Source organism: Rhea pennata, unplaced genomic scaffold, assembly GCF_028389875.1.
Source record: "Rhea pennata isolate bPtePen1 unplaced genomic scaffold, bPtePen1.pri scaffold_190, whole genome shotgun sequence".
In the NCBI taxonomy this organism is placed as follows: Eukaryota; Metazoa; Chordata; class Aves; order Rheiformes; family Rheidae; genus Rhea; species Rhea pennata.
This window is the reverse complement of record NW_026907659.1, coordinates 1-25,983: the sequence shown is the minus strand read 5'-3', so window position 1 is coordinate 25,983 and position 25,983 is coordinate 1. Positions and strand designations below refer to the sequence as shown.

Genomic DNA, 25,983 nt, shown 5'->3' with positions numbered 1-25,983 from the left:
CGGACCTTCCCCTCGGCGTCTGGGGGGCGCCGGGTCAGAGCCCCCCGCGACCCCCGGGGGGACCCCTGGAGCCGGGGACCCCCCCCAGGGCCCCTCCCGGGCACCCCCAACCCCCCTGCGACCCCCGGGGGGACCCCCGGAGCCGGGGACCCCCCCAGGACCCCTCCCGGGCACCCCCAACCCCCCTGCGACCCCCGGGGGGACTCCCGGAGCCGGGGACCCCCCCAGGGCCCCTCCCTAGATCCCCCAGAGTCCCCCTGGGCCCCCCCAGGTCTCCCGCGACCCCCGGGGGGACCCCCGGAGCTGGGGACCCCCCCAGGGCCCTTCCCAGGCACCCCCAACCCCCCTGCGACCCCCGGGGGGACCCCCGGAGCCGGGGACCCCCCCAGGGCCCCTCCCTGGACCCCCCTGGGCCCCCCCCCAGGCCTCCCGCGACCCCCGGGGGGATCCCCGGAGCCGGGGACCACCCTCAGGGCCCCCCCCGAGCCCCCCTGGACCTCCGGAGATGTGGCCCCCCCAGGCCCCCCCTGAGCCCCCTGCAACCCCCCAGGACCCCCGGAGCTGGGGAACGCCCTAGGGCCCCCGCAGAACCCCCCGAGCCCCCCGCGACACCCCAGGGACCCCCCCAAGGATCCCAGATGCCCCTTCGGGGGCCCCTCCAGACCCCCGGGACCCCCCCAGAGAACCCCCCGGGACCCCAGAGACCCCCTTGGGGACCCCCCAGGCCTCCCCCAGAGACCCCCCCTAAGGACCGCAGAGGCGCCCTCGGGGACCCCCCCAGACCCCCAGGACCCCCCCAGAGACCCCCCCAAAGACCCCAGAGGCCCCCTCGGGGACCCCCCCAGAGACCCCCCCAAAGACCCCAGAGGCCCCCTCGGGGACCCCCCCAGCCCCCCAGCCCCCCCCAGCCCCCCCCCCCGCCCCACCGAAGGCCTCGATGCAGCCGCGCAGCAGCTCGTCCAGGGTGCAGCCCCCCGCGGGGTCCATGGCCGGACGCCTGGGCCCCCGGCGCCCTCGGTGACCCCTGCTCCTGGGGGGGGGGCGGGCAGGGGTTACCGGCGTGTGTCACTCCTCCCCCCCCCCCCCCCCCCCCGCCGGACGTGCGCTTGCACAAGCCGCTCGCGGGCAAAGGCCTTGCACAAGGCTTGTACGGCGGCGGGGGGGGCGGGGGCCCGGGCATGCAATGCGGGGGAGGGGTTCAACACGGGGGGGGGGTGCAACACGGGGGGGCAATGCAGGGGTCTGTGCAACAGGGGGGGCACAACGGGGGGCCCTGCAACACTTGTGGGGGGGGCGTGCAACACGTGGGGGGGGGCACGATGGGGGCCGTGCAACACTGCGGGGTGCAACACGGAGCCAGGGAACACGGGGGGGGGGGGCACGTGCAGCACGGGGGGATGCCCAGCCCCCCCCCGCCCCGTGCACGCCCCTTGCACACCCCCGCCCCTTTTGCACACCCCATGCATGCCCCTTGCCATGCCCCTTGCACCCCCCTGCCCCTTGCATGCCCCTTGCACGCCCCTTGCACGCCCCTTGCACCCCCCCACCCCGTGCATGCCCCTTGCACGCCCCTTGCACGCCCCTTGCACCACCACCCCCCCCACAGCCCTGGGCGTCCTGATAAGGCTTCGCATCCTGTCCAGGCGCTTCCGGCTGGGGGGGGATGGGAGGCACTGGGGGGCACTGGAGGGCACTGGGGGGTACTGGGGGGCACTGGGGACATGGACCTGCCCCCCCCCCCCCGCTGAGACCTGCTAAACTCAGGACGCAGCTGTGCAGTTCCCTGGTGCTGGGGGGGCACTGGGAGCACTGGGGGATACTGGGTGCACTGGGGCGCGGGGTGCAGGGCACACTGGGTGCACTGGGGTGGGGGGGTGCAGGCGCACTGGGCACACTGGAGCGGAGGTGCAGAGCACACTGGGCACACTGGGGCAGGGGTGCAGGTGCACTGGGCACACTGGGAGCACTAGGGCAGGGGGACACTGGGTGCACTGGGCACACTGGGTGCACTGGGGTGGGGGGGTGCAGGTCCACTGGGCACATGCGAGCGGAGGTGCAGAGCGCAGTGGGCACACTGGGGCAGGGGTGCAGGTGCACTGGGCACACTGGGAGCGCTGGGGCAGGGGGAGCAGGTTCACTGGACACACTGGGGCAGGGGGTGCAGGTGCACTGGGTGCACTGGGCACACTGGGGCAGGGGTGCAGGTGCACTGGGCACACTGGGGCAGGGGGTGCAGGTGCACTGGGCGCACTGGGTGCACTGGGGTGGGGGGATGCAGGTGCACTGGGCGCACTGGGGCAGGGGGTGCAGGGTGCAATGGGTGCACTGGGGCAGGGGGTGCAGCGTGCAGTGGGCACACTGGGCGCACTGGGCGCACTGGGCGCACTGGGGCAGGGGTCCGGGGGGTCCGGGGTTCCGGGGGGGGTCCCGGCTGCGGCTCTCACCGTGGGCTCCAGCCGCTCGCGCTCCGCCCCTGCCCCCCCCCCCCCCCGCGCCGCTGCCCGGACGCCTGGGCCCCCCCAGACCCCACCTGTGCGGCGGCTCCCAGTCGCTCCCAGCGGCTCCCAGTCGCTCCCAGTCGCTCCCAGCGCGGCGCGGGGAGGGGCCCGGGGCGGGGGGGGGGGAAGTGGTTTGTGGCCAAACAGCAGCGGAGCCGCGGGGGGGGGAGGGGGGGCGAGCCCAGAAACACCCGGAACCGCCCCAAAAAAGGGCCTGCCCCCCCCAGGCACCCTAACCCCCCCCCCGCCGATCTCCCCCCCACCACGGGTTGTGCGGGGAGGGGCGGGGGCACCCGGACGCCTGGGTCCCCCCTCCCCTCCCCTCCGAGCTGTGCGGGGAAGGGCGGGGGCACCCGGACGCCTGGGCCCCTTGGGGCCAGACCCGCAAAGGCGGCGGCAGCGAAACCGGGACCCACAAGCCCGTCCCCACCCGGCGGCAAACGCGCCCCACCCTGCCCACATCCGCGGGCCCGGACGCCTGGGCCCCTCCGGCAGCGGGGCGCAGCAGGGTGCACAGGGGCACCCGGACGCCTGGGCCCCTCCGGCAGCGGGGTGCCGCGGGGGTGGGGGGGCACCCGGACGCCTGGGCCCCGCGCGGGTGACGCGGGCCGGGGCGTCGCCGCCCCCCCCTCCGCGCCGCCCCCCCCCCCGCCCCCCCGCGCGGCCCCGGCGTCCCGGGCGCCAATTATGGTCAGTTCGGCAGCGGCCGCGGGCGGGTGGGGGGGAGCGGGGGGGTCCGGCCTCAAAACCACCCCACGGGGCCCAGGCGTCCGGGCTGCCCGCGCCCCCCCCCCCCACACACACACACACCACCCGGCCCGGAGCCCCTTGCCGCCTGGGGGCCCCGGCGTCCGGGAGCCCCCGCCCCCCCCCTCCACATCAGGGACCCAGGTGTCCGGCTTCCCCCTACAGCCCCCCACCTCCAAAAGGGGCCCAGGCGTCCGGGCTCGGAGTGACGAGGGGGCTCCTGCCCAGCCCCTCAGTGCCCTCATCTGGGGCCCGGACACCTGGGCCCTCAGCTGGGTCCCCCTAGCCCTCCCCCCCCCCCCAAGGGGCCCAGGCGTCCGGGCTCCCGCTTCCCCTTGCTGCCGCAGGGGTATTTTTAGCCCTGGGGACACTGGGACCAACTGTCCCCGCGGGGGGGGGGGGTCCCGGCCATCGCCCGCCCTCGGTGGCATCCGCGACAGCTGGTCCCCGAGGAGCCAGCAAAGGTCACACGGAGCCGCGGAGGGCCCAGGCGTCCGGGTCCCGCTCAGCCCTCCTGGGGCCCAGGCGTCCGGGCTCAGTCCTGGGGGGCCCAGGCGTCCGGCCGCGAGGAACGAGCCTGAGCTGACAGCGGTTTCTCAGCTTTATTTCCCAGCGACGACTCAGCCCGGGGGGGGCCGGGGGCCACCGCAGCCCCCTCCCCCCCGCCGGCGCTCCCAGTCCTCCCAGTCAGATACTGGGCCCGCCCCCCCCCCCCAGCCAGCCGCTTCCTGGTGGGGGGGCAGTAGCGATTCCCCCCAAATAAATTAAAAAGGAGTCTTAGGAAAGAGGAAAAGCGAAACAGCAAACGCAGCCAGGGCCCGGGCGGCCCGCGAGCGCCCGGACGCCTGGGCTCCCTCCCAGGGCAGGGCCCCCGGCCGGGCAAGGGGCCCAGGCGTCCGGCTCGTGGGAGAAGAGGGTGGGGGGTGCAGTGGGGGCAGTCCCCAAAGTGTGTTTGTGGGGCGATTGGGGGACCCCAGAACAGCACACACAGGAGGGGGGAGGGGGCTGCGCCTCCCTGGGAGGACCCAGGCGTCCGGGCGGGGGGCCCAGGCGTCCGGGCAGAAGCATCCTTGCACTGGGGGGGAAGCATTGGGGGGTCCCAGAGTCCGGGCGGGGAGTGCTGGGGGGCCCAGGCATCCGGGCAGGGAGCATCAGTGGGGCCCAGGCGTCCAGGTGGGGAGCGCTGGGGGGGCCCAGGAATCCAGGCGCAGAGCAGAAGGGGGCCCAGGCGTCCGGGTGGGGAGCATCAGTGGGGCCCAGGCGTCCGGGCGGGGAGCACCGGGGGGATCAGGCATCCAAGTGGGGAGCAAAAGGGGGCCCAGGTGTCCGGGTAGGGAACATCGGGGGGGCTCAGGTGTCCAGGCAGGGAGTGGCAGGGGGGCCCAGGCGTCCGAGCAGGGAGCATCGCGGGGGCCCAGGCGTCCGGGCGGGCAGCAGCGGGGGCCCAGGCGTCCGGGGGTCGGGGGGTGCCCCGGGGGTCCCGGCGGGCGGGCACTACTCGCGGGGCTCGTCGGGGGCGGGGATGCGCTGGCGCGTGGGCTCGACCCCCCAGATCTCCCGCGCGTACTGGGCGATGGTTCGGTCGCTGGAGAACTTCCCGGCCGCCGCGATGTTCCGGATCACCTTCCGCGTCCACTCCCGCGTGTCCTGGGGGGGGGGGCACGGAGGGGGGTGTCGGGGGGGGGCGTGGGCACCCCGGCCCCTCCGCGGCCCCTCCGCGGCCCCCCTGAGCCCCCTGGGTTGGGGGGCCGGGGGGGTCCCCACCTTGAAGAGTTCGCTGACTTTCTCCTGGCATTTGACGTACGCCTCGTAGTCTGCAAACACCTTGAACCTGGGGGGGGGGGGGCGGGGGGGGTCAGGGGAGCCCCGGGGGCCCAGGCGTCCGGGCACCCCAGGGGGGACCCAGGCGTCCGGGTCCACGGTGACGTCCCCCCATGGGGACCCCGGCATCCGGGACCCCCAGCATCCCCCCCCATGGGGACCCAGGCATCCACCCCCCCCCCAACAGGAGCCCAGGCGTCCGGGCCCCCCAACACCCACATTCCCCCCCCCCACCCCGGGCCGAGGGGCCCAGGCGTCCGGGCCCCCCAACACCTGCGTCCCCCCACCCCCCTGCCCCCAGGGCCGAGGGGCCCAGGCGTCTGGGCCCCCCAACACCCACGTTCCCACCTGTGTCTCCCCCTCCCCCCCGCCCCGGGGCGAGGGGCCCAGGCGTCCGGGCCCCCCAACACCCGCGTCCCCCCTCCCCCCCACCCCGGGCCGAGGGGCCCAGGCGTCCGGGCGGACCTGTCGTGGTTCATGAGCATGTTGACGATGTCGCGGAAGAGGTCGGGCTGGCGGGGGCTGAAGAAGCCGCTGTTGAGCTGGTCGATGACCTGCCGCAGCTCCGGCACCCGCTCGTAGTAGTCGCGGGCGCAGTACCTGGGCGCCGCAGCGTCACCCCGAGGCCCCCGGCCGGGCCGGGCCGGGGGCACCCGTGGGCCGGGGGGGGGGGGCTAGGGGTCCCCGGGAGCCGTGGGGACATGGGGAGCCGTGGGGAGCCGTGGGGAGCAATGGGGACCATGGGGAGCAATGAGGAACCATGGGGACATGGGGAGCCATGGGGACAATGGGGACAATGGGGACATGGGGAGCAATGGGGACCATGGGGACAATGGGGAGCCATGGGGACATGGGGAGTCATGGGGAGCCATGGGGACAATGGGGAGCCATGGGGAGCCATGGGGACAATGGGGAGCCATGGGGACATGGGGAGCAATGGGGACCATGGGGAGCAATGAGGAACCATGGGGACATGGAGACCATGGGGACAATGGGGACAATGGGGACATGGAGACCATGGGGACATGGGGAGCCATGGGGAGCAATGGGGAGCCATGAGGAGCAATGAGGAACCATGGGGAGCCATAGGGAGCCATAGGGAGCAATGGGGAGCCATGGAGAGCAATGATGACTGTGGGGAGCCATGGGGACAATGGAGAGCAATGGGGACATGGGGAGCAATGGGGACCATGGGGACATGGGGAGCCATGGGGACCATGGGGAGCAATGAGGAACCATGGGGACATGGAGACCATGGGGACATGGGGAGCCATGGGGAGCAATGGGGAGCAATGGGGACATGGGGAGCAATGGGGACCATGGGGACATGGGGAGCCATGGGGAGCAATGAGGAACCATGGGGAGCCATGGGGACAATGGGGAGCCATGGGGACATGGGGAGTCATGGGGAGCCATGGGGACAATGGGGAGCCATGGGGACATGGGGAGCCATGGGGAGCCATGGGGACAATGGGGAGCCATGGGGACATGGGGAGCAATGGGGACCATGGGGAGCAATGAGGAGCCATGGGGACATGGAGACCATGGGGACATGGGGAGCCATGGGGACAATGGGGAGCAATGAGGAACCATGGGGAGCCATGGGGAGCAATGGGGAGCAATGAGGAACGTGGGGAGCCATGGGGACAATGGGGAGCCATGGGGACATGGGGAGCCATGGGGAGCCATGGGGACAATGGGGAGCCATGGGGACATGGGGAGCAATGGGGACCATGGGGAGCAATGAGGAACCATGGGGACATGGAGACCATGGGGAGCCATGGGGACAATGGGGAGCAATGAGGAACCATGGGGAGCCATGGGGAGCAATGGGGAGCAATGAGGAACGTGGGGAGCCATGGGGACATGGGGAGCCATGGGGAGCCATGGGGACAATGGGGAGCAATGGGGACATGGGGAGCCATGGGGAGCAATGAGGAACCATGGGGACATGAAGACCATGGGGACATGGGGAGCCATGGGGAGCCATAGGGACAATGGGGAGCCGTGGGGAGCCATGGGGACCATGGGGAGCCATGGGGAGCAATGGGGACCATGGGGACCGTAGGGAGCAATAGGGACCATGGAGAGCCATGGGGACCCTGGGGCACCATGGGGTGCCATGGGGTTCCTCGCATGCTCATGGGGGGGGGGGGGTCCCTGGGTGCTGTGAGCATCCACGGGGTGCTATGGGCACTGTGAGGGTCCCCAGGCCCCATGGCAGATCCTGGGCACCAGAGAGCTCCCCGGGTGCTGGTGGGCATCCATGGGGTGCTACAGGGCTCCCTGGGCACCGGGGAGGTCCCTGGGCACCACGAGGGGGCCCCTGGGGTGCCGCGGGCATCCGTGGGCTCCGTGGGGCGGCGCGGGGCTCCCCGGGCGCCCACCCACCCCTTGCGGTCGAGCGCCTCGACGTCCTCGACCCGCATGCCGAAGATGAAGAGGTTCTCCTCGCCCGCCTCCTCGGCCATCTCCACGTTGGCCCCGTCCATGGTGCCGATGGTGAGCGCCCCGTTGAGCATGAACTTCATGTTGCCCGTGCCCGAGGCCTCGGTGCCCGCCGTGGAGATCTGCTCCGAGAGGTCGGCCGCCGGGATCACTGCGGACATGGGGACACCACGGGGGTGACCAGGGACATGGGGGTGACCAGGGACATGGGGGTGCCCAGGGGGCCCAGAAGGTCCCCAGGGTGCCCGAGGCCTCCGTGCCCGCCGTGGAGATCTGCTCCGAGAGGTCGGCCGCCGGGATCACTGCGGACATGGGGACACCATGGGGGTGACCAGGGACATGGGGGTGACCAGGGACATGGGGGTGACCAGGGACATGGGGGTGCCCAGGGGGCCCAGAAGGTCCCCAGGGTGCCCGAGGCCTCGGTGCCCGCCGTGGAGATCTGCTCCGAGAGGTCGGCCGCCGGGATCACTGCGGACATGGGGACACCATGGGGGTGACCAGGGACATGGGGGTGACCAGGGACATGGGGGTGACCAGGGACATGGGGGTGCCCAGGGGGCCCAGAAGGTCCCCAGGGTGCCCGAGGCCTCGGTGCCCGCCGTGGAGATCTGCTCCGAGAGGTCGACCACTGGGATCACTGCGGACGTGGGGACACCATGGGGGTGACCAGGGACATGGGGGTGACCAGGGACATGGGGGTGCCCAGGGGGCCCAGAAGGTCCCCAGGGTGCCCAGAAGGTCCCCAGGGTGCCCGAGGCCTCGGTGCCACCACGGAGACCTGCTCCGAGAGGTCGGCCATTGGGATCACTGCGGACATGGGGACACCATGGGGGTGACCAGGGACATGGGGGTGACCAGGGACATGGGGGTGCCCAGGGGGCCCAGAAGGTCCCCAGGGTGCCCGAGGCCTCGGTGCCCGCCGTGGAGATCTGCTCCGAGAGGTCGGCCGCCGGGATCACTGCGGACGTGGGGACACCATGGGGGTGACCAGGGACATGGGGGTGCCCAGGGGGCCCAGAAGGTCCCCAGGGTGCCCGAGGCCTCGGTGCCACCACGGAGACCTGCTCCGAGAGGTCGGCCGCTGGGATCACTGCGGACGTGGGGACACCATGGGGGTGACCAGGGATATGGGGGTGACTGGGGACATGGGGGTGCCCAGGGGGCCCAGAAGGTCTCCAGGGGGCCCAGAAGGTCCCCAGGGTGCCCGAGGCCTCGGTGCCACCACGGAGACCTGCTCCGAGAGGTCGACCACTGGGATCACTGCGGACATGGGGACACCATGGGGGTGACCAGGGACATGGGGGTGACCAGGGACATGGGGGTGCCCAGGGGCCCAGAAGGTCTCCAGGGTGCCCAGAAGGTCCCCAGGGTGCTGGAGGCCTCGGTGCCACCACGGAGACCTGCTCCGAGAGGTTGGCCGCCGGGATCACTGCGGACATGGGGACACCGCGGGGGTGACCAGGGACATGGGGGTGACCAGGGACATGGGGGTGACCAGGGGCCCAGAAGGTCCCCAGGGGCCCAGAAGGTCTCCAGGGGGCCCAGAAGGTCCCCAGGGTGCTGGAGGCCTCGGTGCCACCACGGAGACCTGCTCCGGTGGGGTCCCCTCCGGGACACGGGACACCACGGGGGCGGCCAGGGGCACCGGGGGGATCTGGGGGCGCGTGGGGGGCGTTTGGGGGCAGCCGGAGGCGGCTTGGGGGGCCAGGGCAGCATCGCGGTGGTGTGGGGGCAGTTGGGGGTCATCGGGGGGTGTGGGGCAGGACTGGGGTGGTTTGGGGCAGACTGGGGGCACTGGGGGGGACTTTGGGCGTGGCCTGGGGCGATTTGGGGTGGTTGGAGGCAATTCCCGGTGGTTCTGGGGCGTTTTTGGTCCAATCTTGGGTCATTTCAGGGCGTTTGGGGGGACGCACCGTTCCCGGCCAGGGAGACGCGGTAGTTCTCCAGGAAGAGCACCCCAAGGGCGTTTGGGGGTGTTTCTGGGGCGTTTGGGGGCGTTTTGGGGTGTTTCTGGGGTGTTTGGGGGTGTTTTGGGGGCGTTTGGGGGTTGTTTGGGGGCGTTTGGGGGGGCACGCACCCTTCTCGGCCAGGGAGACGTGGTAGTTCTCCAGGAAGAGCACCCCAAGGGCGTTTCTGGGGCGTTTCTGGGGCGTTTCTGGGGCGTTTCTGGAGCGTTTGGGGGCGTTTTGGGGTGTTTCTGGGGTGTTTGGGGGTGTTTTGGGGTTGTTTGGGGGCGTTTGGGGGGGCACGCACCCTTCTCGGCCAGGGAGACGCGGTAGTTCTCCAGGAAGAGCACCCCAAGGGCGTTTGGGGGCGTTTCTGGGGCGTTTCTGGGGTGTTTGGGGGCGTTTTGGGGTGTTTCTGGGGTGTTTGGGGGTGTTTTAGGGTGTTTTGGGGGCGTTTTGGGGTGTTTTTGGGGGGGCACGCACCCTTCTCGGCCAGGGAGATGCGGTAGTTCTCCAGGAAGAGCACCCCAAGGGCGTTTGGGGGCGTTTCTGGGGCGTTTCTGGGGTGTTTGGGGGCGTTTTGGGGTGTTTCTGGGGTGTTTGGGGGTGTTTTAGGGTGTTTTGGGGGCGTTTTGGGGTGTTTTTGGGGGGGCACGCACCCTTCTCGGCCAGGGAGACGCGGTAGTTCTCCAGGAAGAGCACCCCAAGGGCGTTTCTGGGGCGTTTCTGAAGTGTTTGGGGGCGTTTTGGGGTGTTTCTAGGGTGTTTCTGGGGTGTTTTGGGGTTGTTTGGGGGCGTTTGGGGGGGCACGCACCCTTCTCGGCCAGGGAGACGCGGTAGTTCTCCAGGAAGAGCACCCCAAGGGCGTTTGGGGGCGTTTCTGGGGCGTTTGGGGGCGTTTTGGGGTGTTTCTGGGGTGTTTGGGGGTGTTTTGGGGTTGTTTGGGGGCGTTTGGGGGGGGCACGCACCCTTCTCGGCCAGGGAGACGCGGGTAGTTCTCCAGGAAGAGCACCCCAAGGGCGTTTGGGGGCGTTTCTGGGGCGTTTCTGGGGTGTTTGGGGGTCTTTTGGGGTTGTTTGGGGGCGTTTGGGGGGGCACGCACCCTTCTCGGCCAGGGAGACGCGGGTAGTTCTCCAGGAAGAGCACCCCAAGGGCGTTTGGGGGCGTTTCTGGAGCGTTTGGGGGCGTTTTGGGGTGTTTCTGGGGTGTTTGGGGGTGTTTTGGGGTTGTTTGGGGGCGTTTGGGGGGGCACGCACCCTTCTCGGCCAGGGAGACGCGGTAGTTCTCCAGGAAGAGCACCCCAAGGGCGTTTGGGGGCGTTTTGGGGTGTTTCTGGGGTATTTGGGGGTGTTTTGGGGTTGTTTGGGGGCATTTGGGGGGGCACGCACCCTTCTCGGCAAGGGAGACGGGGTAGTTCTCCAGGAAGAGCACCCCAAGGGCGTTTGGGGGCGTTTCTGGGGCGTTTCTGGAGCGTTTGGGGGCGTTTTGGGGTGTTTCTGGGGTGTTTGGGGGTCTTTTGGGGTTGTTTGGGGGCGTTTGGGGGGGCACGCACCCTTCTCGGCCAGGGAGACGCGGTAGTTCTCCAGGAAGAGCACCCCAAGGGCGTTTGGGGGCGTTTCTGGAGCGTTTGGGGGCATTTTGGGGTGTTTCTGGGGTGTTTCTGGGGTATTTGGGGGTGTTTTGGGGTTGTTTGGGGCCGTTTGGGGGGGCACGCACCCTTCTCGGCCAGGGAGACGCGGTAGTTCTCCAGGAAGAGCACCCCAAGGGCGTTTGGGGGCGTTTTGGGGTGTTTCTGGGGTGTTTGGGGGTGTTTTGGGGTTGTTTGGGGGCGTTTGGGGGGGCACGCACCCTTCTCGGCCAGGGAGACGCGGTAGTTCTCCAGGAAGAGCACCCCAAGGGCGTTTGGGGGCGTTTCTGGGGCGTTTGGGGGCGTTTTGGGGTGTTTCTGGGGTGTTTGGGGGTGTTTTGGGGTTGTTTGGGGGCGTTTGGGGGGGGCACGCACCCTTCTCGGCCAGGGAGACGCGGTAGTTCTCCAGGAAGAGCACCCCAAGGGTGTTTGGGGGCGTTTCTGGGGCGTTTCTGGGGTGTTTGGGGGCGTTTTGGGGTGTTTCGGGGTTTTTTGGGGGTGTTTGGGGGTGTTTTGGGGTTGTTTGGGGCCGTTTGGGGGGGCACGCACCCTTCTCGGCCAGGGAGACGCGGTAGTTCTCCAGGAAGAGCACCCCAAGGGCGTTTGGGGGCGTTTCTGGGGTGTTTCTGGGGTGTTTGGGGGCGTTTTGGAGTGTTTCTGGGGTATTTGGGGTTGTTTTGGGGTTGTTTGGGGCCGTTTGGGGGGGCACGCACCCTTCTCGGCCAGGGAGACGCGGTAGTTCTCCAGGAAGAGCACCCCAAGGGCGTTTGGGGGCGTTTCTGGGGTGTTTCTGGGGTGTTTGGGGGCGTTTTGGAGTGTTTCTGGGGTGTTTGGGGGTGTTTTGGGGTTGTTTGGGGCCGTTTGGGGGGGCACGCACCCTTCTCGGCCAGGGAGACGCGGTAGTTCTCCAGGAAGAGCACCCCAAGGGCGTTTGGGGGCGTTTCTGGGGTGTTTCTGGGGTGTTTGGGGGCGTTTTGGAGTGTTTCTGGGGTATTTGGGGTTGTTTTGGGGTTGTTTGGGGCCGTTTGGGGGGGCACGCACCCTTCTCGGCCAGGGAGACGCGGTAGTTCTCCAGGAAGAGCACCCCAAGGGCGTTTGGGGGCGTTTCTGGGGTGTTTCTGGGGTGTTTGGGGGCGTTTTGGAGTGTTTCTGGGGTGTTTGGGGGTGTTTTGGGGTTGTTTGGGGCCGTTTGGGGGGGCACGCACCCTTCTCGGCCAGGGAGACGCGGTAGCTCTCCAGGAAGAGCACCCCAAGGGCGTTTGGGGGCGTTTTGGGGTGTTTCTGGGGTGTTTGGGGGTGTTTTGGGGTTGTTTGGGGGCGTTTGGGGGGGCACGCACCCTTCTCGGCCAGGGAGACGCGGTAGTTCTCCAGGAAGAGCACCCCAAGGGCGTTTCTGGGGCATTTCTGGGGTGTTTCTGGAGCGTTTCGGGGCGTTTTGGGGTGTTTCTGGGGTATTTGGGGGTGTTTTGGGGTTTTTTGGGGGCGTTTGGGGGGGCACGCACCCTTCTCGGCCAGGGAGACGCGGTAGTTCTCCAGGAAGAGCACCTTGAGGCGGTCGCCCACCACGGGGTCGTGGTTCACCACGTCCCCGATGGACGTGATGAGTTTGATGATCATCTTGGCCATGTGGTAGCCGGGGGCCGCCTGCGGGCGGGGGGGGGGGCGGGGGGGGGGTCAGGGCCACCCCGGGCCCCCCAAAGCCCCCGGGACCCCCCAGAGCTCCCTTGGGCCACCCCCCCCAGAGTCTCCCCCCATAGCCCTGGGACACCCCCCCCCCAGATCCCTCCCTCTTGTGCCCACAGGACCCCCCCTAACTCACTCAAGTGCCTATAGGGCCCCCCATGAGCCCCCCAAGTGCCTATAGACCCCCCCGGAGCCCCCTGGTATCTACAGATCCCCCAAGAGTCTCCCCAGTGCCTATAGCCCCCCCCCAGGATGCCCTGCAGTGCCTATAGAGCCCCCCAGGACCCCCCCTCAGTGCCTATAGCCCCCCGTGAGTCCCCCAAGTGCCTATAGACCCCCCCGGAGCCCCCTGGTATCTACAGATCCCCCAGGACCCCCCCCAGCGCCTATAGCCCCCCCGAGGATGCCCTGCAGCGCCTATAGAGCCCTCCAGGACCCCCCCAGCGCCTATAGTCCCACCCAGGAGTCCCCCCCCCCCAGAACCTCCCTAGTGCCTATATCCCCCCAGCCCTCCCCAGCGCCTATGCGGCCCCCCCAGAAGCCCCCCCAAGTGCCTATAGGGCCCCTGAGGCCCCCCCAGCCCCCCCCCAGCGCCTATAGGGCCCCCAGCCCCTCACCTTGCCCCCGATCATCACCGTGCGGGGCACGAAGGGCTTGTTGGGCTCCTTCTTGATCCCTGGGGGGGGGAACCCGGGTCAGCAGGGGGCCCGGACGCCTGGGCCCCCGCGGGAGGATGGGGGGGGCTCCTGGACGCCTGGGCCGCGGGGGCTTGGGGGGGTCCCAGACCCCAGGGCCCTCGGGGGGGGCTCGGGCGTTCCCCCAGACCCTGGGCCTTCAGGGGGGTCTCGGGGGGTCTCCCGGACACCGGGGCCCTTGGGGGGGCCCTCGGGGGCTCTCCCAGAGCCCGGCCTCTCGGGGGGCCCCGGGGGGGGGTCTCAGGGGTCTCCTGGATGCTGGGGCTCTCGGGGGGCCCCAGGGGGGTCTCAGGGGTCTCCTGGATGCCGGGGCCCTCGGGGGGGCCCCAGGGGTGCCCCCGGGAGGTCTCGGGGGGTCTCCCAGACCCCGGGCTCTCGGGGGGCCCCGGGGGGGGGTCTTGGGGGTCTCCTGGATGCCGGGGCCCTTGGGGGGGCCCCAGGGGTGCCCCCGGGGGGTCTCGGGGGGGGGTCTCCCGGATGCTGGGGCTCTCGGGGGACCCCGGGGGGTCTCCCAGATGCCGGGGCCCTCGGGGGGGCCCCGTGGGGGGTCTCGGGGGTCTCCCGGATGCCGGGGCTCTTGGGGGGGCCCCAGGGGTGCCCCCGGGGGGTCTCAGGGGGTCTCCCGGATGCCGGGGCTCTTGGGGGACCCCGGGGGGTCTCCCGGATGCCGGGGCCCTCGGGGGGGCCCCGTGGGGGGTCTCGGGGGTCTCCCGGATGCCGGGGCCCTCGGGGGGCCCCGTGGGGGTCTCCCGGATGCCGGGGCCCTCGGGGGGGCCCCGGGGGGTTCTCGGGGGTCTCCCAGATGCCAGGGCCCTCGGGGGGGCCCCGGGGGGTTCTCGGGGGTCTCCCGGATGCCGGGGCTCTTGGGGGGGCCCCAGGGGTGCCCCCGGGGGGTCTAGGGGGGGGTCTCCCGGATGCCGGGGCTCTCGGGGGGCCCCGTGGGGGTCTCCTGGATGCCGGGGCCCTCGGGGGGGCCCCGTGGGGGGTCTCGGGGGTCTCCCGGATGCCGGGGCTCTTGGGGGGGCCCCAGGGGTGCCCCCGGGGGGTCTCAGGGGGTCTCCCGGATGCCGGGGCTCTTGGGGGACCCCGGGGGGTCTCCCGGATGCCGGGGCCCTCGGGGGGCCCCATGGGGGTCTCGGGGGTCTCCCGGATGCCGGGGCTCTCGGGGGGCCCCGGGGGGGTCTCCCGGATGCCGGGGCCCTTGGGGGGGTCCCGGGGGGGTCTCGGGGGTCTCCCAGATGCCGGGGCCCTCGGGGGGGGGCCCCGTGGGGGTCTCGGGGGTCTCCCGGATGCCGGGGCTCTCGGGGGACCCCATGGGGTTCTCGGGGGTCTCCCGGATGCCGGGGCTCTCGGGGGGCCCCGGGGGGGTCTCCCGGATGCCGGGGCCCTCGGGGGGGCCCCGGGGGGTTCTCGGGGGTCTCCCAGATGCCGGGGCCCTTGGGGGGTCCCGGGGGGTTCTCGGGGGTCTCCCGGATGCCGGGGTCCTCGGGGGGGCCCCGGGGGGTTCTCGGGGGTCTCCCGGGTGCCGGGGCTCTCGGGGGGCCCCGGGGGGGTCTCCCGGATGCCGGGGCCCTCGGGGGGCCCCGGGGGGGGTCTCCCGGATGCCGGGGCCCTCGGGGGGGTCCCGGGGGGGTCTCCCGGATGCCGGGGCCCTCGGGGGGCCCCGGGGGGGTCTCCCGGATGCCGGGGCCCTCGGGGGGGTCCCAGGGGGGGCCCCGGGGGGGTCTCGGGGCACGCACGGTTGTAGAGGGTGACGACGTGGAGGCAGTTGAGCAGCTGCCGCTTGTACTCGTGGATGCGCTTGACCTGGACGTCGAAGAGCGACGCGGGGTTGATCTGCACCTTGTGCTCCCGCTCCAGCAGTGCCGCCAGCTTCAGCTTGTTCTCCTGGGGGCGGGGGGGGGCGTGGGACCCCCGCCCGGGCCCCCGCCGCCCCCCACAGCCCCCTGCAGCTCCCCACAGCCTCCTGTGGCCCCGCCGCCCCCCGCCGCTCCCCGCCGCCTCCCAGGCCCCCCCACAGCCCCCGTAGCCCCCCATGGCCCCCCCGTGGCACCCATAGCCCCCCCGCACCCCTCCCGCAGCCCCCAACAACCCGCCCACAGCCCCCCACGGCTGCCCGCAGCCCCCACAGGCCCCTGCAGCCCCCCCGTGACCCCGCAACCTCCCCACAGCCCCCCCGTGACCCCAGCAGCCCCCCATAGACCTCTGGGCCCCCCTGCAGCCCTCGTGCCCCCCCCAGCCCCTCGTGCCCCCCACACCTGCCCTATGACCCCCACAGCCCCCTCCTGCCCCCCATACCCCTCTGGGCCCCCCTGCAGCCCTCATGCCCCCCCCAGCCCCCTCGTGCCCCCCACACCCACCCTATGACCCCCACAGCCCCCTCCTGCCCCCCATACCCCTCTGGGCCCCCCTGCAGCCCTTGTGCCCCCCCCAGCCCCCTCGTGCCCCCCACACCCACCCTATGACCCCCACAGCCCCCTCATGCCCCCCCATACCCCTCTGGGCCCCCCTGCAGCCCTTGTGCCCCCCCCAGCCCCCTCGTGCCCCCCACACCCACCCTATGACCCCCACAGCCCCCTCGTGCCCCCCCATACCCCTCTGGGCCCCCCTGCAGCCCTTGTGCCCCCCCCAGCCCCCTCGTGCCCCCCACACCCACCCTATGACCCCCACAGCCCCCTCGTGCCCCCCCATACCCCTCTGGGCCCCCCAAGGCTCTCCTGAGCCCCCATAGCTGGGCCCCCCCTGTAGCCCCCTCCCCAGCCTCCCCATAGCCCCTCCCCATAGCCCCGCCCCTGCAGCCCTGTAGCCCCGCCCCTGCCCCATAGCCCCGCCCCCAAACTCCATGTCCCCACCCCACCTCTAGCCCTGCCCTGCAGCCCCATGTCCCTGGCCCCGCCCCCGGCCCCGCCCCATGGCTGCATGTCCCTGCCCATGGCCCATAGCCCCGCCCCCCCACGTGGCCCCGCCCCTGACATGTGGCCCCGCCCTGGCCCTGGCCCGCCCCAGCCCATGGCCCCGCCCTGCCCCGCGGCCCCGCCCCGGCTCGCCCCTGGCCCCGCCCCTGGCCCCGCCCCGAGGCCCCGCCCCTGGTCCCGCCCCCTGGCCCCCGGGCCCAGCCCCGCACCGGCCCCCCCCCCCCACCCTGTCCCCGCCCCTGTCCCCGCCCCGGCCCCACCCCGTGGCCCCGGCCCCGCCCCGGCCCCGCCCCGCCCCCTGGCCCCGCCCCCGGCCCCGAGGCCCCGCCCCTGGTCCCGCCCCCTGGCCCCCGGGCCCAGCCCCGCACTGGCCCCCCCCCCGCCCTGTCCCCTCCCCGGCCCCACCCCGTGGCCCCGGTCCCGCCCCCGCCCCCGCCCCGCCCCCTGGCCCCGCCCCGAGGCCCCGGCCCCGCCCCCGCCCCCGCCCCGCCCCCTGGCCCCGCCCCCGGCCCCGCCCCGCCCCGCCGGCGGCGGCACCTGCTTGACTTTGGCGACGTCGCGCACGAAGGCGTCGTCGTCCACGAAGGCCTCGAGGCGCCGGAGCTGCTCCAGCTCCGCCACGAACTGCTCCCCGATGCGCTGCGGGGCCGCGTGAGCCGCCCGCCGCGGGGGCGGCACGGGGCGCCCACGGGGAGCCCACGGGGCACCCACGGGGAGCCCACGGGGCACCCACGGGGGACACACGGGGCACCCACCGGGGACACATGGGGGACACACGGGGCACCCACCGGGGACACACCGGGGACACACGGGGGGACACACGGGGACACACGGGGCACCCACGGGGAGCCCACGGGGGACCCACCGGGGAGCCCACGGGGCACCCATGGGGCACCCACGGGGAGCCCACGGGGCACCCACGGGGCACCCACGGGGACACACGGGGGACACACGGGGAACCCACCGGGGACACACGGGGACACACGGGGGACACACGGGGCACCCACGGGGGACCCACCGGGGAGCCCACGGGGCACCCACGGGGCACCCACGGGGGACCCACCGGGGACACACGAGGACACACGGGGGACCCACGGGGGACCCACCGGGGACACACGGGGACACACGAGGACACACGGGGGACCCACGGGGCACCCACGGGGACACACGGGGCACCCACGGGGGACACACGGGGGCCACACGGGGCACCCACGGGGCACCCACGGGAGACCCATGGGAGACCCACGGGGAACGCCACGAGGGACCCACGGGGCACCCACAGGAACCCACGGGGGACCCACGGGGGGCCCACGGGGACCCAATGGGGAAACCCACGGGGACCCACCAGGAGCCAAAGGGGACCCTCGGGGAACCCCCCTCCCTGCTGCAGCGACCAGTGGGGACCCGCAGAGACCCCACAGGGAACCCCACAGCACCCCATAGCACCCCACGGCACCCCATAGCACCCCACGGCACCCCAGGTACCTCGGCGATGACCTCGGCCAGCCCCGGGTTGCAGAGCACCAGCCAGCGCCGCGGCCCCCCCCCCCCCGGGACCCCCAGCACCCCATGGCACCCCATAGCACCCCATAGCACCCCATAGCACCCCACGGCACCCCACGGCACCCCAGGTACCTCGGCGATGACCTCGGCCAGCCCCGGGTTGCAGAGCACCAGCCAGCGCCGCGGCCCCCCCCCCCCCGGGACCCCCAGCACCCCACGGCACCCCATAGCACCCCATAGCACCCCACGGCACCCCACGGCACCCCACGGCACCCCAGGTACCTCGGCGATGACCTCGGCCAGCCCCGGGTTGCAGAGCACCAGCCAGCGCCGCGGCCCCCCCCCCCCCCGGGACCCCCAGCACCCCATGGCACCCCATAGCACCCCACGGCACCCCACGGCACCCCAGGTACCTCGGCGATGACCTCGGCCAGCCCCGGGTTGCAGAGCACCAGCCAGCGCCGCGGCCCCCCCCCCCGGGACCCCCAGCACCCCATGGCACCCCATAGCACCCCACGGCACCCCACGGCACCCCAGGTACCTCGGCGATGACCTCGGCCAGCCCCGGGTTGCAGAGCACCAGCCAGCGCCGCGCCCCCCCCCCCGGGACCCCCAGCACTCCACGGCACCCCATAGCACCCCATGGCACCCCACGGCACCCCAGGTACCTCGGCGATGACCTCGGCCAGCCCCGGGTTGCAGAGCACCAGCCAGCGCCGCGGCCCCCCCCCCCCCGGGACCCCCAGCACCCCATAGCACCCCATAGCACCCCACAGCACCCCACGGCACCCCAGGTACCTCGGCGATGACCTCGGCCAGCCCCGGGTTGCAGAGCACCAGCCAGCGCCGCGGCCCCCCCCCCCCCCGGGACCCCCAGCACCCCACGGCACCCCATAGCACCCCCTGGCACCCCATGGCACCCCACGGCACCCCAGGTACCTCGGCGATGACCTCGGCCAGCCCCGGGTTGCAGAGCACCAGCCAGCGCCGCGGCCCCCCCCCCCCCCGGGACCCCCAGCACCCCATGGCACCCCATAGCACCCCACGGCACCCCACGGCACCCCAGGTACCTCGGCGATGACCTCGGCCAGCCCCGGGTTGCAGAGCACCAGCCAGCGCCGCGGCCCCCCCCCCCCCGGGACCCCCAGCACCCCATGGCACCCCATAGCACCCCACGGCACCCCACGGCACCCCAGGTACCTCGGCGATGACCTCGGCCAGCCCCGGGTTGCAGAGCACCAGCCAGCGCCGCGGCGTGATGCCGTTCGTTTTGTTCTGGAACTTCTGGGGCTCAAACTCATAGAAGTCCTTGAACCTGGGCCAGGAGCAGGACATCAACGGGGACGTCAAGGGGGACAGGACGGGGCCGGGACGGGGACATCAGCGGGGTGGGGTGGGGATGGGACAGGAACGTCAACAGGGACGAGATGGGACGGGGCCATCGATGGGGATGGGATGGGACGGGATGGGACGGGACGGGGATGGGACGAGACCATCAGTGAGGACGAGATGGGACGGGGCCATCGATGGGGATGGGACGGGACGGGATGGGACGGGACGGGGATGGGACGAGACCATCAGTGAGGACGAGATGGGACGGGGCCATCGATGGGGATGGGATGGGACGGGATGGGATGGGACGGGGATGGGACGAGACCATCGATGAGGACGAGATGGGACAGGGCCATCGATGGGGATGGGACGGGATGGGACGGGACGGGGATGGGACGAGACCATCAGTGAGGACGAGATGGGACGGGGCCATCGATGGGGATGGGATGGGACGGGATGGGATGGGACGGGGATGGGACGAGACCATCAGTGAGGACGAGATGGGACAGGGCCATCGATGGGGATGGGATGGGACGGGATGGGACGGGACGGGGATGGGACGAGACCATCGATGAGGACGAGATGGGACGGGGCCATCGATGGGGATGGGACGGGATGGGACGGGACGGGGATGGGACGAGACCATCAGTGAGGACGAGATGGGACGGGGCCATCGATGGGGATGGGATGGGACGGGATGGGATGGGACAGGGATGGGACGAGACCATCGATGAGGACGAGATGGGACGGGGCCATCGATGGGGATGGGATGGGACGGGACGGGATGGGACGAGACCATCGATGAGGACGAGATGGGACGGGGCCATCGATGGGGATGGGATGGGACGGGATGGGACGGGACGGGGATGGGACGAGACCATCGATGAGGACGAGATGGGACGGGGCCATCGATGGGGATGGGACGGGACGGGATGGGATGGGACGGGGATGGGACGAGACCATCGATGAGGACGAGATGGGACGGGGCCATCGATGGGGATGGGATGGGATGGGACGGGACGGGACGGGGATGGGACGAGACCATCGATGAGGACGAGATGGGACGGGGCCATCGATGGGGATGGGACGGGACGGGATGGGATGGGACGGGGATGGGACGAGACCATCGATGAGGACGAGATGGGACGGGGCCATCGATGGGGATGGGATGGGACGGGATGGGACGGGACGGGGATGGGACGAGACCATCGATGAGGACGAGATGGGACAGGGACATCGATGGGGGTGGGATGGGATGGGATGGGATGGGACGGGGATGGGACGAGACCATCGATGAGGACGAGATGGGACGGGGCCATCGATGGGGATGGGATGGGACGGGATGGGATGGGACGGGGATGGGACGAGACCATCAGTGAGGACGAGATGGGACGGGGCCATCGATGGGGATGGGATGGGACGGGATGGGACGGGACGGGGATGGGACGAGACCATCGATGAGGACGAGATGGGACGGGGCCATCGATGGGGATGGGATGGGACGGGATGGGACGGGACGGGGATGGGACGAGACCATCGATGAGGACGAGATGGGACAGGGCCATCGATGGGGATGGGATGGGACGGGATGGGATGGGACGGGGATGGGACAAGACCATCAGTGAGGACGAGATGGGACAGGGACATCGATGGGGATGGGATGGGATGGGATGGGGACATCGACAGGGGTGGGACGAGACCATCAGTGAGGACGAGATGGGACGGGGCCATCGATGGGGATGGGACGGGATGGGGACATTGACATGAGGCCATCGGTGGGGACAGGGACAGGACGGGGACATCAGTGGGGACAGGACAGGGTTGGGAGTGGAACGTCGACCGGGATGGGGATGAAATGGGGATGGGCCAGGGTCGAGGACGGGGACGAGGGCGGAGGGTGGAGGACAGAGAGCTGGGCTGGATGGAGGGTTGGAGAGGTGGGACGGGGAGGAGGAGGGAGGGACGGGGTGGGGGACGGAGGGACGGGGTGGGGGATGGAGGGATGGGGTGGAGGATGGAGGATGGGGGTCCGGGGGGCAGTGGGGCAGGGTCCGGGGGGCCCGGGGGGCCGTGGGGCGGGGCGGGGGGCGCCTACACGGTGTCCTTGAGGATCTCGGAGTGGATGCGGGCGACGCCGTTGACGGCGTGCGCGCCCACGGTGCAGGGATGGAGGGATGGGGTCTGGGGGCCGTGGGGCGGGGTGGGGGGCCCGGGGGGCCGTGGGGCAGGGTGGGGGGCCGTGGGGCGGGGCGGGGGGCGCCTACACGGTGTCCTTGAGGATCTCGGAGTGGATGCGGGCGACGCCGTTGACGGCGTGCGCGCCCACGGTGCAGGGATGGAGGGATGGGGGTCTGGGGGCCGTGGGGCGGGGTGGGGGGCCCGGGGGGCCGTGGGGCAGGGTGGGGGGCGGTGGGGCGGGGCGGGGGGCGCCTACACGGTGTCCTTGAGGATCTCGGAGTGGATGCGGGCGACGCCGTTGACGGCGTGCGCGCCCACGGTGCAGGGATGCAGGGATGGGGTCTGGGGGCCGTGGGGCAGGGTGGGGGGCCCGGGGGGCCGTGGGGCGGGGTGGGGGGCAGTGGGGCGGGGTGGGGGGCCCGGGGGGCCGTGGGGCGGGGCGGGGGGCGCCTACACGGTGTCCTTGAGGATCTCGGAGTGGATGCGGGCGACGCCGTTGACGGCGTGCGCGCCCACGGTGCAGGGATGGAGGGATGGGGTCTGGGGGCCGTGGGGCAGGGTGGGGGGCCCGGGGGGCCGTGGGGCAGGGTGGGGGCCGTGGGGCGGGGTGGGGGGCGCCTACACGGTGTCCTTGAGGATCTCGGAGTGGATGCGGGCGACGCCGTTGACGGCGTGCGCGCCCACGGTGCAGGGATGGAGGGATGGGGTCTGGGGGCCGTGGGGCAGGGTGGGGGGCCCGGGGGGCCGTGGGGCGGGGTGGGGGGCCGTGGGGGCGGGGTGGGGGGCGCCTACACGGTGTCCTTGAGGATCTCGGAGTGGATGCGGGCGACGCCGTTGACGGCGTGCGCGCCCACGGTGCAGGGATGGAGGGATGGGGTCTGGGGGCCGTGGGGCGGGGTGGGGGGCCCGGGGGGCCGTGGGCAGGGTGGGGGGCCGTGGGGCGGGGCGGGGGGCGCCTACACGGTGTCTTGAGGATCTCGGAGTGGATGCGGGCGACGCCGTTGACGGCGTGGCGCGCCCACGGTGCAGGGATGGAGGGATGGGGGTCTGGGGGCCGTGGGGCGGGGTGGGGGGCCCGGGGGGCCGTGGGGCAGGGTGGGGGGCGGTGGGGCTGGGCGGGGGGCGCCTACACGGTGTCCTTGAGGATCTCGGAGTGGATGCGGGCGACGCCGTTGACGGCTGTGCGCGCCCACGGTGCAGGGATGCAGGGATGGGGTCTGGGGCCGTGGGGCAGGGTGGGGGGCCCGGGGGGCCGTGGGGCGGGGTGGGGGGCAGTGGGGCGGGTGGGGGGCCCGGGGGGCCGTGGGGCGGGGCGGGGGGGGGGGCGCCTACACGGTGTCCTTGAGGATCTCGGAGTGGATGCGGGCGACGCCGTTGACGGCGTGCGCGCCCACGGGGTGCAGGGATGGAGGGATGGGGGTCTGGGGCCGTGGGGGCGGGGGTGGGGGGCCCCGGGGGGCCGTGGGGCAGGGGTGGGGGCCGTGGGGCGGGGGCGGGGGGGCGCCTACACGGTGTTCCTTGAGGATCTCGGAGTGGATGCGGGCGACGCCGTTGACGGCGTGCGCGCCCACGGTGCAGGGATGCAGGGATGGGGTCTGGGGGCCGTGGGGCGGGGTGGGGGGCCCGGGGGGCCGTGGGGCGGGGGTGGGGGGCCCGGGGGGCCGTGGGGCGGGGCGGGGGGGCGCCTACACGGTGTCCTTGAGGATCTCGGAGTGGATGCGGGCGACGCCGTTGACGGCGTGCGCGCCACGATGCACAGATGCGCCATGTTGATGCGCTTCACGCTGCCCTCCTCCACCAGCGACATGCGCCGCAGCCGGTCGTGCTCGCCGGGGAACGAGGCGTAGACGCGCTGCCGAGGGGCCCAGGCGTCCGGGTGGGGGGGGGCACCCCACGGCACCGCACCCCCGGGGCCCAGGTGTCCGGGTGGGGGGGGGGACACCCCACGGCACCCGCACCCCCCGGGGCCCAGGCGTCCGGGTGGGGGGGGGGACACCCCACCCGGCACCGCACCCCCCGGGGCCCAGGCGTCCGGGTGGGGGGGGGGGGACACCCCACGGCACCGCACCCCCCGGGGCCCAGGCGTCCGGGCGGGGGGGGGGGACACCCCCGCAGCATCCCCCCCCCCCCCCCGGGACCCCCGGGAACGTGGCGAGTAGACGCGCTGCCGAGGGGCCCAGGGCGTCCGGGTGGGGGGGGGGCACCCCACGGCACCGCACCCCCGGGGGCCCAGGCGTCCGGGCGGGGGGGGGGGGGACACCCGCAGCTCACCGACCCCCCCCCCCCCGGGGCCCCGGGAACGAGGCGTAGACGCACTGCCGAGGGGCCCAGGCGTCCGGGTGGGGGGGGGGCACCCCACGGCACTGCACCCCCGGGGCCCAGGCGTCCGGGTGGGGGGGGGGACACCGCACGGCACCGCACCCCCGGGGCCCAGGCGTCCGGGGCAGGGGGACACCCGCAGCATCCCCCCCCCCCTGGGGCCCAGGCGTCCGGGCAGCCTCCCCTCCACCCCCCTGCCACACCAGGGGCCCCCGTGTCCTGCCCCCCCCGGCCCTGCCCCCCAGCCCCCCCCAGGCCCCCCCCCCAGGCTCCCCCCAGCCCCCCAGGCCCCTCTGCCCCCCTCAGCCCCCCCCCCGGGCCCCCCCCGGCCCCCGCCAGACCCCAGCCCCCCCGTGCCACCCCCGGCCCCCCTCAGCCCCCCCCCCGTGCCCCCCCCGCCCCCCCCCCCCCGCCCCCCCCGTGCCCCCCCGGCCCCCTGGGCCCCCCCCGCCCCCCCGGCCCCCCCGGCCCCCCAGCCCCCCCCGCCCCCCGGCCCCCCGGCCCCCCAGCCCCCCCGTGCCCACCCCGCTCCCCCAGCCCCCCCGTGCCCCCCCGGCCCCCCGGCCCCCCGCTCACGTCGAGGAAGCGCTGGTTGATCTCGTAGATGATCTCCAGGTGCCGGGGGAGCAGCGTCTCGAGCAGCTGCACGGGCCACCGCTCCAGCGCCTCGGGCAGCACCGTGTGGTTCGTGTACGCGCACGTGCGCACCGTCACGTCCCACGCCTGCCACGGCACCCCACGGCCACGTCACCCCACGGCGCCCCACAGCGCCCCACGGCGCCCCACGGCGCCCCACGGCCCGGCCGCCCCGCGCCCCCCGCCCGCGCCGGGCACCGCTCCAGCGCCTCGGGCAGCACCGTGGGGTTCATGTACGCGCACGTGCGCACCGTCACGTCCCACGCCTGCCACGGCACCCCACGGCCACGTCACCCCACGGCGCCCCACGGCGCCCACGGCGCCCCACGGCCCGGCCGCCCCGCGCCCCCCGCCCGCGCCGGGCACCGCTCCAGCGCCTCAGGCAGCACCGTGTGGTTCATGTACGCGCACGTGCGCACCGTCACGTCCCACGCCTGCCACGGCACCCCACGGCCACGTCACCCCACGGCGCCCCACGGCGCCCACGGCGCCCCACGGCACGGCCGCCCCGCGCCCCCCGCCCGCGCCGGGCACCGCTCCAGCGCCTCGGGCAGCACCGTGGGGTTCGTGTACGCGCACGTGCGCACCGTCACGTCCCACGCCTGCCACGGCACCCCACGTCACCCCACGGCGCCCCACAGCGCCCCACGGCCCGGCCGCCCCGCGCCCCCCGCCCACGCCGGGCACCGCTCCAGCGCCTCGGGCAGCACCGTGGGGTTCGTGTACGCGCACGTGCACACCGTCACGTCCCACGCCTGCCACGGCACCCCACGGCCACGTCACCCCACGGCGCCCCACGGCGCCCCATGGCGCCCCACGGCCCGGCCGCCCCGCGCCCCCCACCCGCGCCGGGCACCGCTCCAGCGCCTCGGGCAGCACCGTGGGGTTCGTGTACGCGCACGTGCGCACCGTCACGTCCCACGCCTGCCACGGCACCCCACGGCCACGTCACCCCACGGCGCCCCACGGCGCCCCACGGCGCCCCACGGCCCGGCCGCCCCGCGCCCCCCGCCCGCGCCGGGCACCGCTCCAGCGCCTCGGGCAGCACCGTGGGGTTCGTGTACGCGCACGTGCGCACCGTCACGTCCCACGCCTGCCACGGCACCCCACGGCCACGTCACCCCACGGCACCCCACGGCGCCCCACGGCGCCCCACGGCCAGCCTGGACCCACGACACCCCCATCCCAGGCTCCCCCCGCCCCACGGCACCCCCATGCCAGGGCCCCCCCCGCCCCACGTGGCCCCAGCTCCCCTCCCCGGTGCCACCTTGTCCCACTCGAGTTTCTCCTCGTCCACCAGGATCCGCATGAGCTCGGGATCGCCAGCGACGGGTGGGTGTCGTTGAGCTGGATGGCGACCTGCCGGGGGGGGGACGCGGCCCGGGGGTCACGGGCGTGAGGACACGGTGCGTGGGGACACAGGACACAGCGTGTGGGGTCACGGGCATGGGGACACGGTGCGTGGGGACACAGGACACAGCGTGTGGGGTCACGGCGCGTGGGGACGTGGTGCGTGGGGACACGGGACAACGGCGCGTGGGGTCACGGCGCGTGGGGACACGGTGCGTGGGGACACGGGACACGGCGCGTGGGGTCACGGCGCGTGGGGTCACGGCGCGTGGGGACACAGGA

General features: G+C 73.4%; 1 protein-coding gene across 1 annotated transcript; it reads right to left on the bottom strand.

The window, feature by feature from the left end:
* Positions 1–3,937: 3,937 nt before the first annotated feature.
* Positions 3,938–25,710, bottom strand: LOC134154272 (glycogen phosphorylase, muscle form-like; the record flags this gene model as incomplete). The annotated part of the gene is given in 14 exon segments (XM_062601021.1): positions 3,938–4,892; positions 5,010–5,076; positions 5,532–5,666; positions 7,458–7,665; positions 12,593–12,734; positions 13,391–13,449; positions 15,208–15,355; positions 16,921–17,022; positions 19,087–19,201; positions 22,729–22,793; positions 23,150–23,248; positions 24,292–24,438; positions 25,619–25,671; positions 25,674–25,710. Coding segments are annotated over 14 exon segments (1,530 nt in total), but the record flags the coding sequence as incomplete, so codon positions are not given.
* Positions 25,711–25,983: the final 273 nt, after the last annotated feature.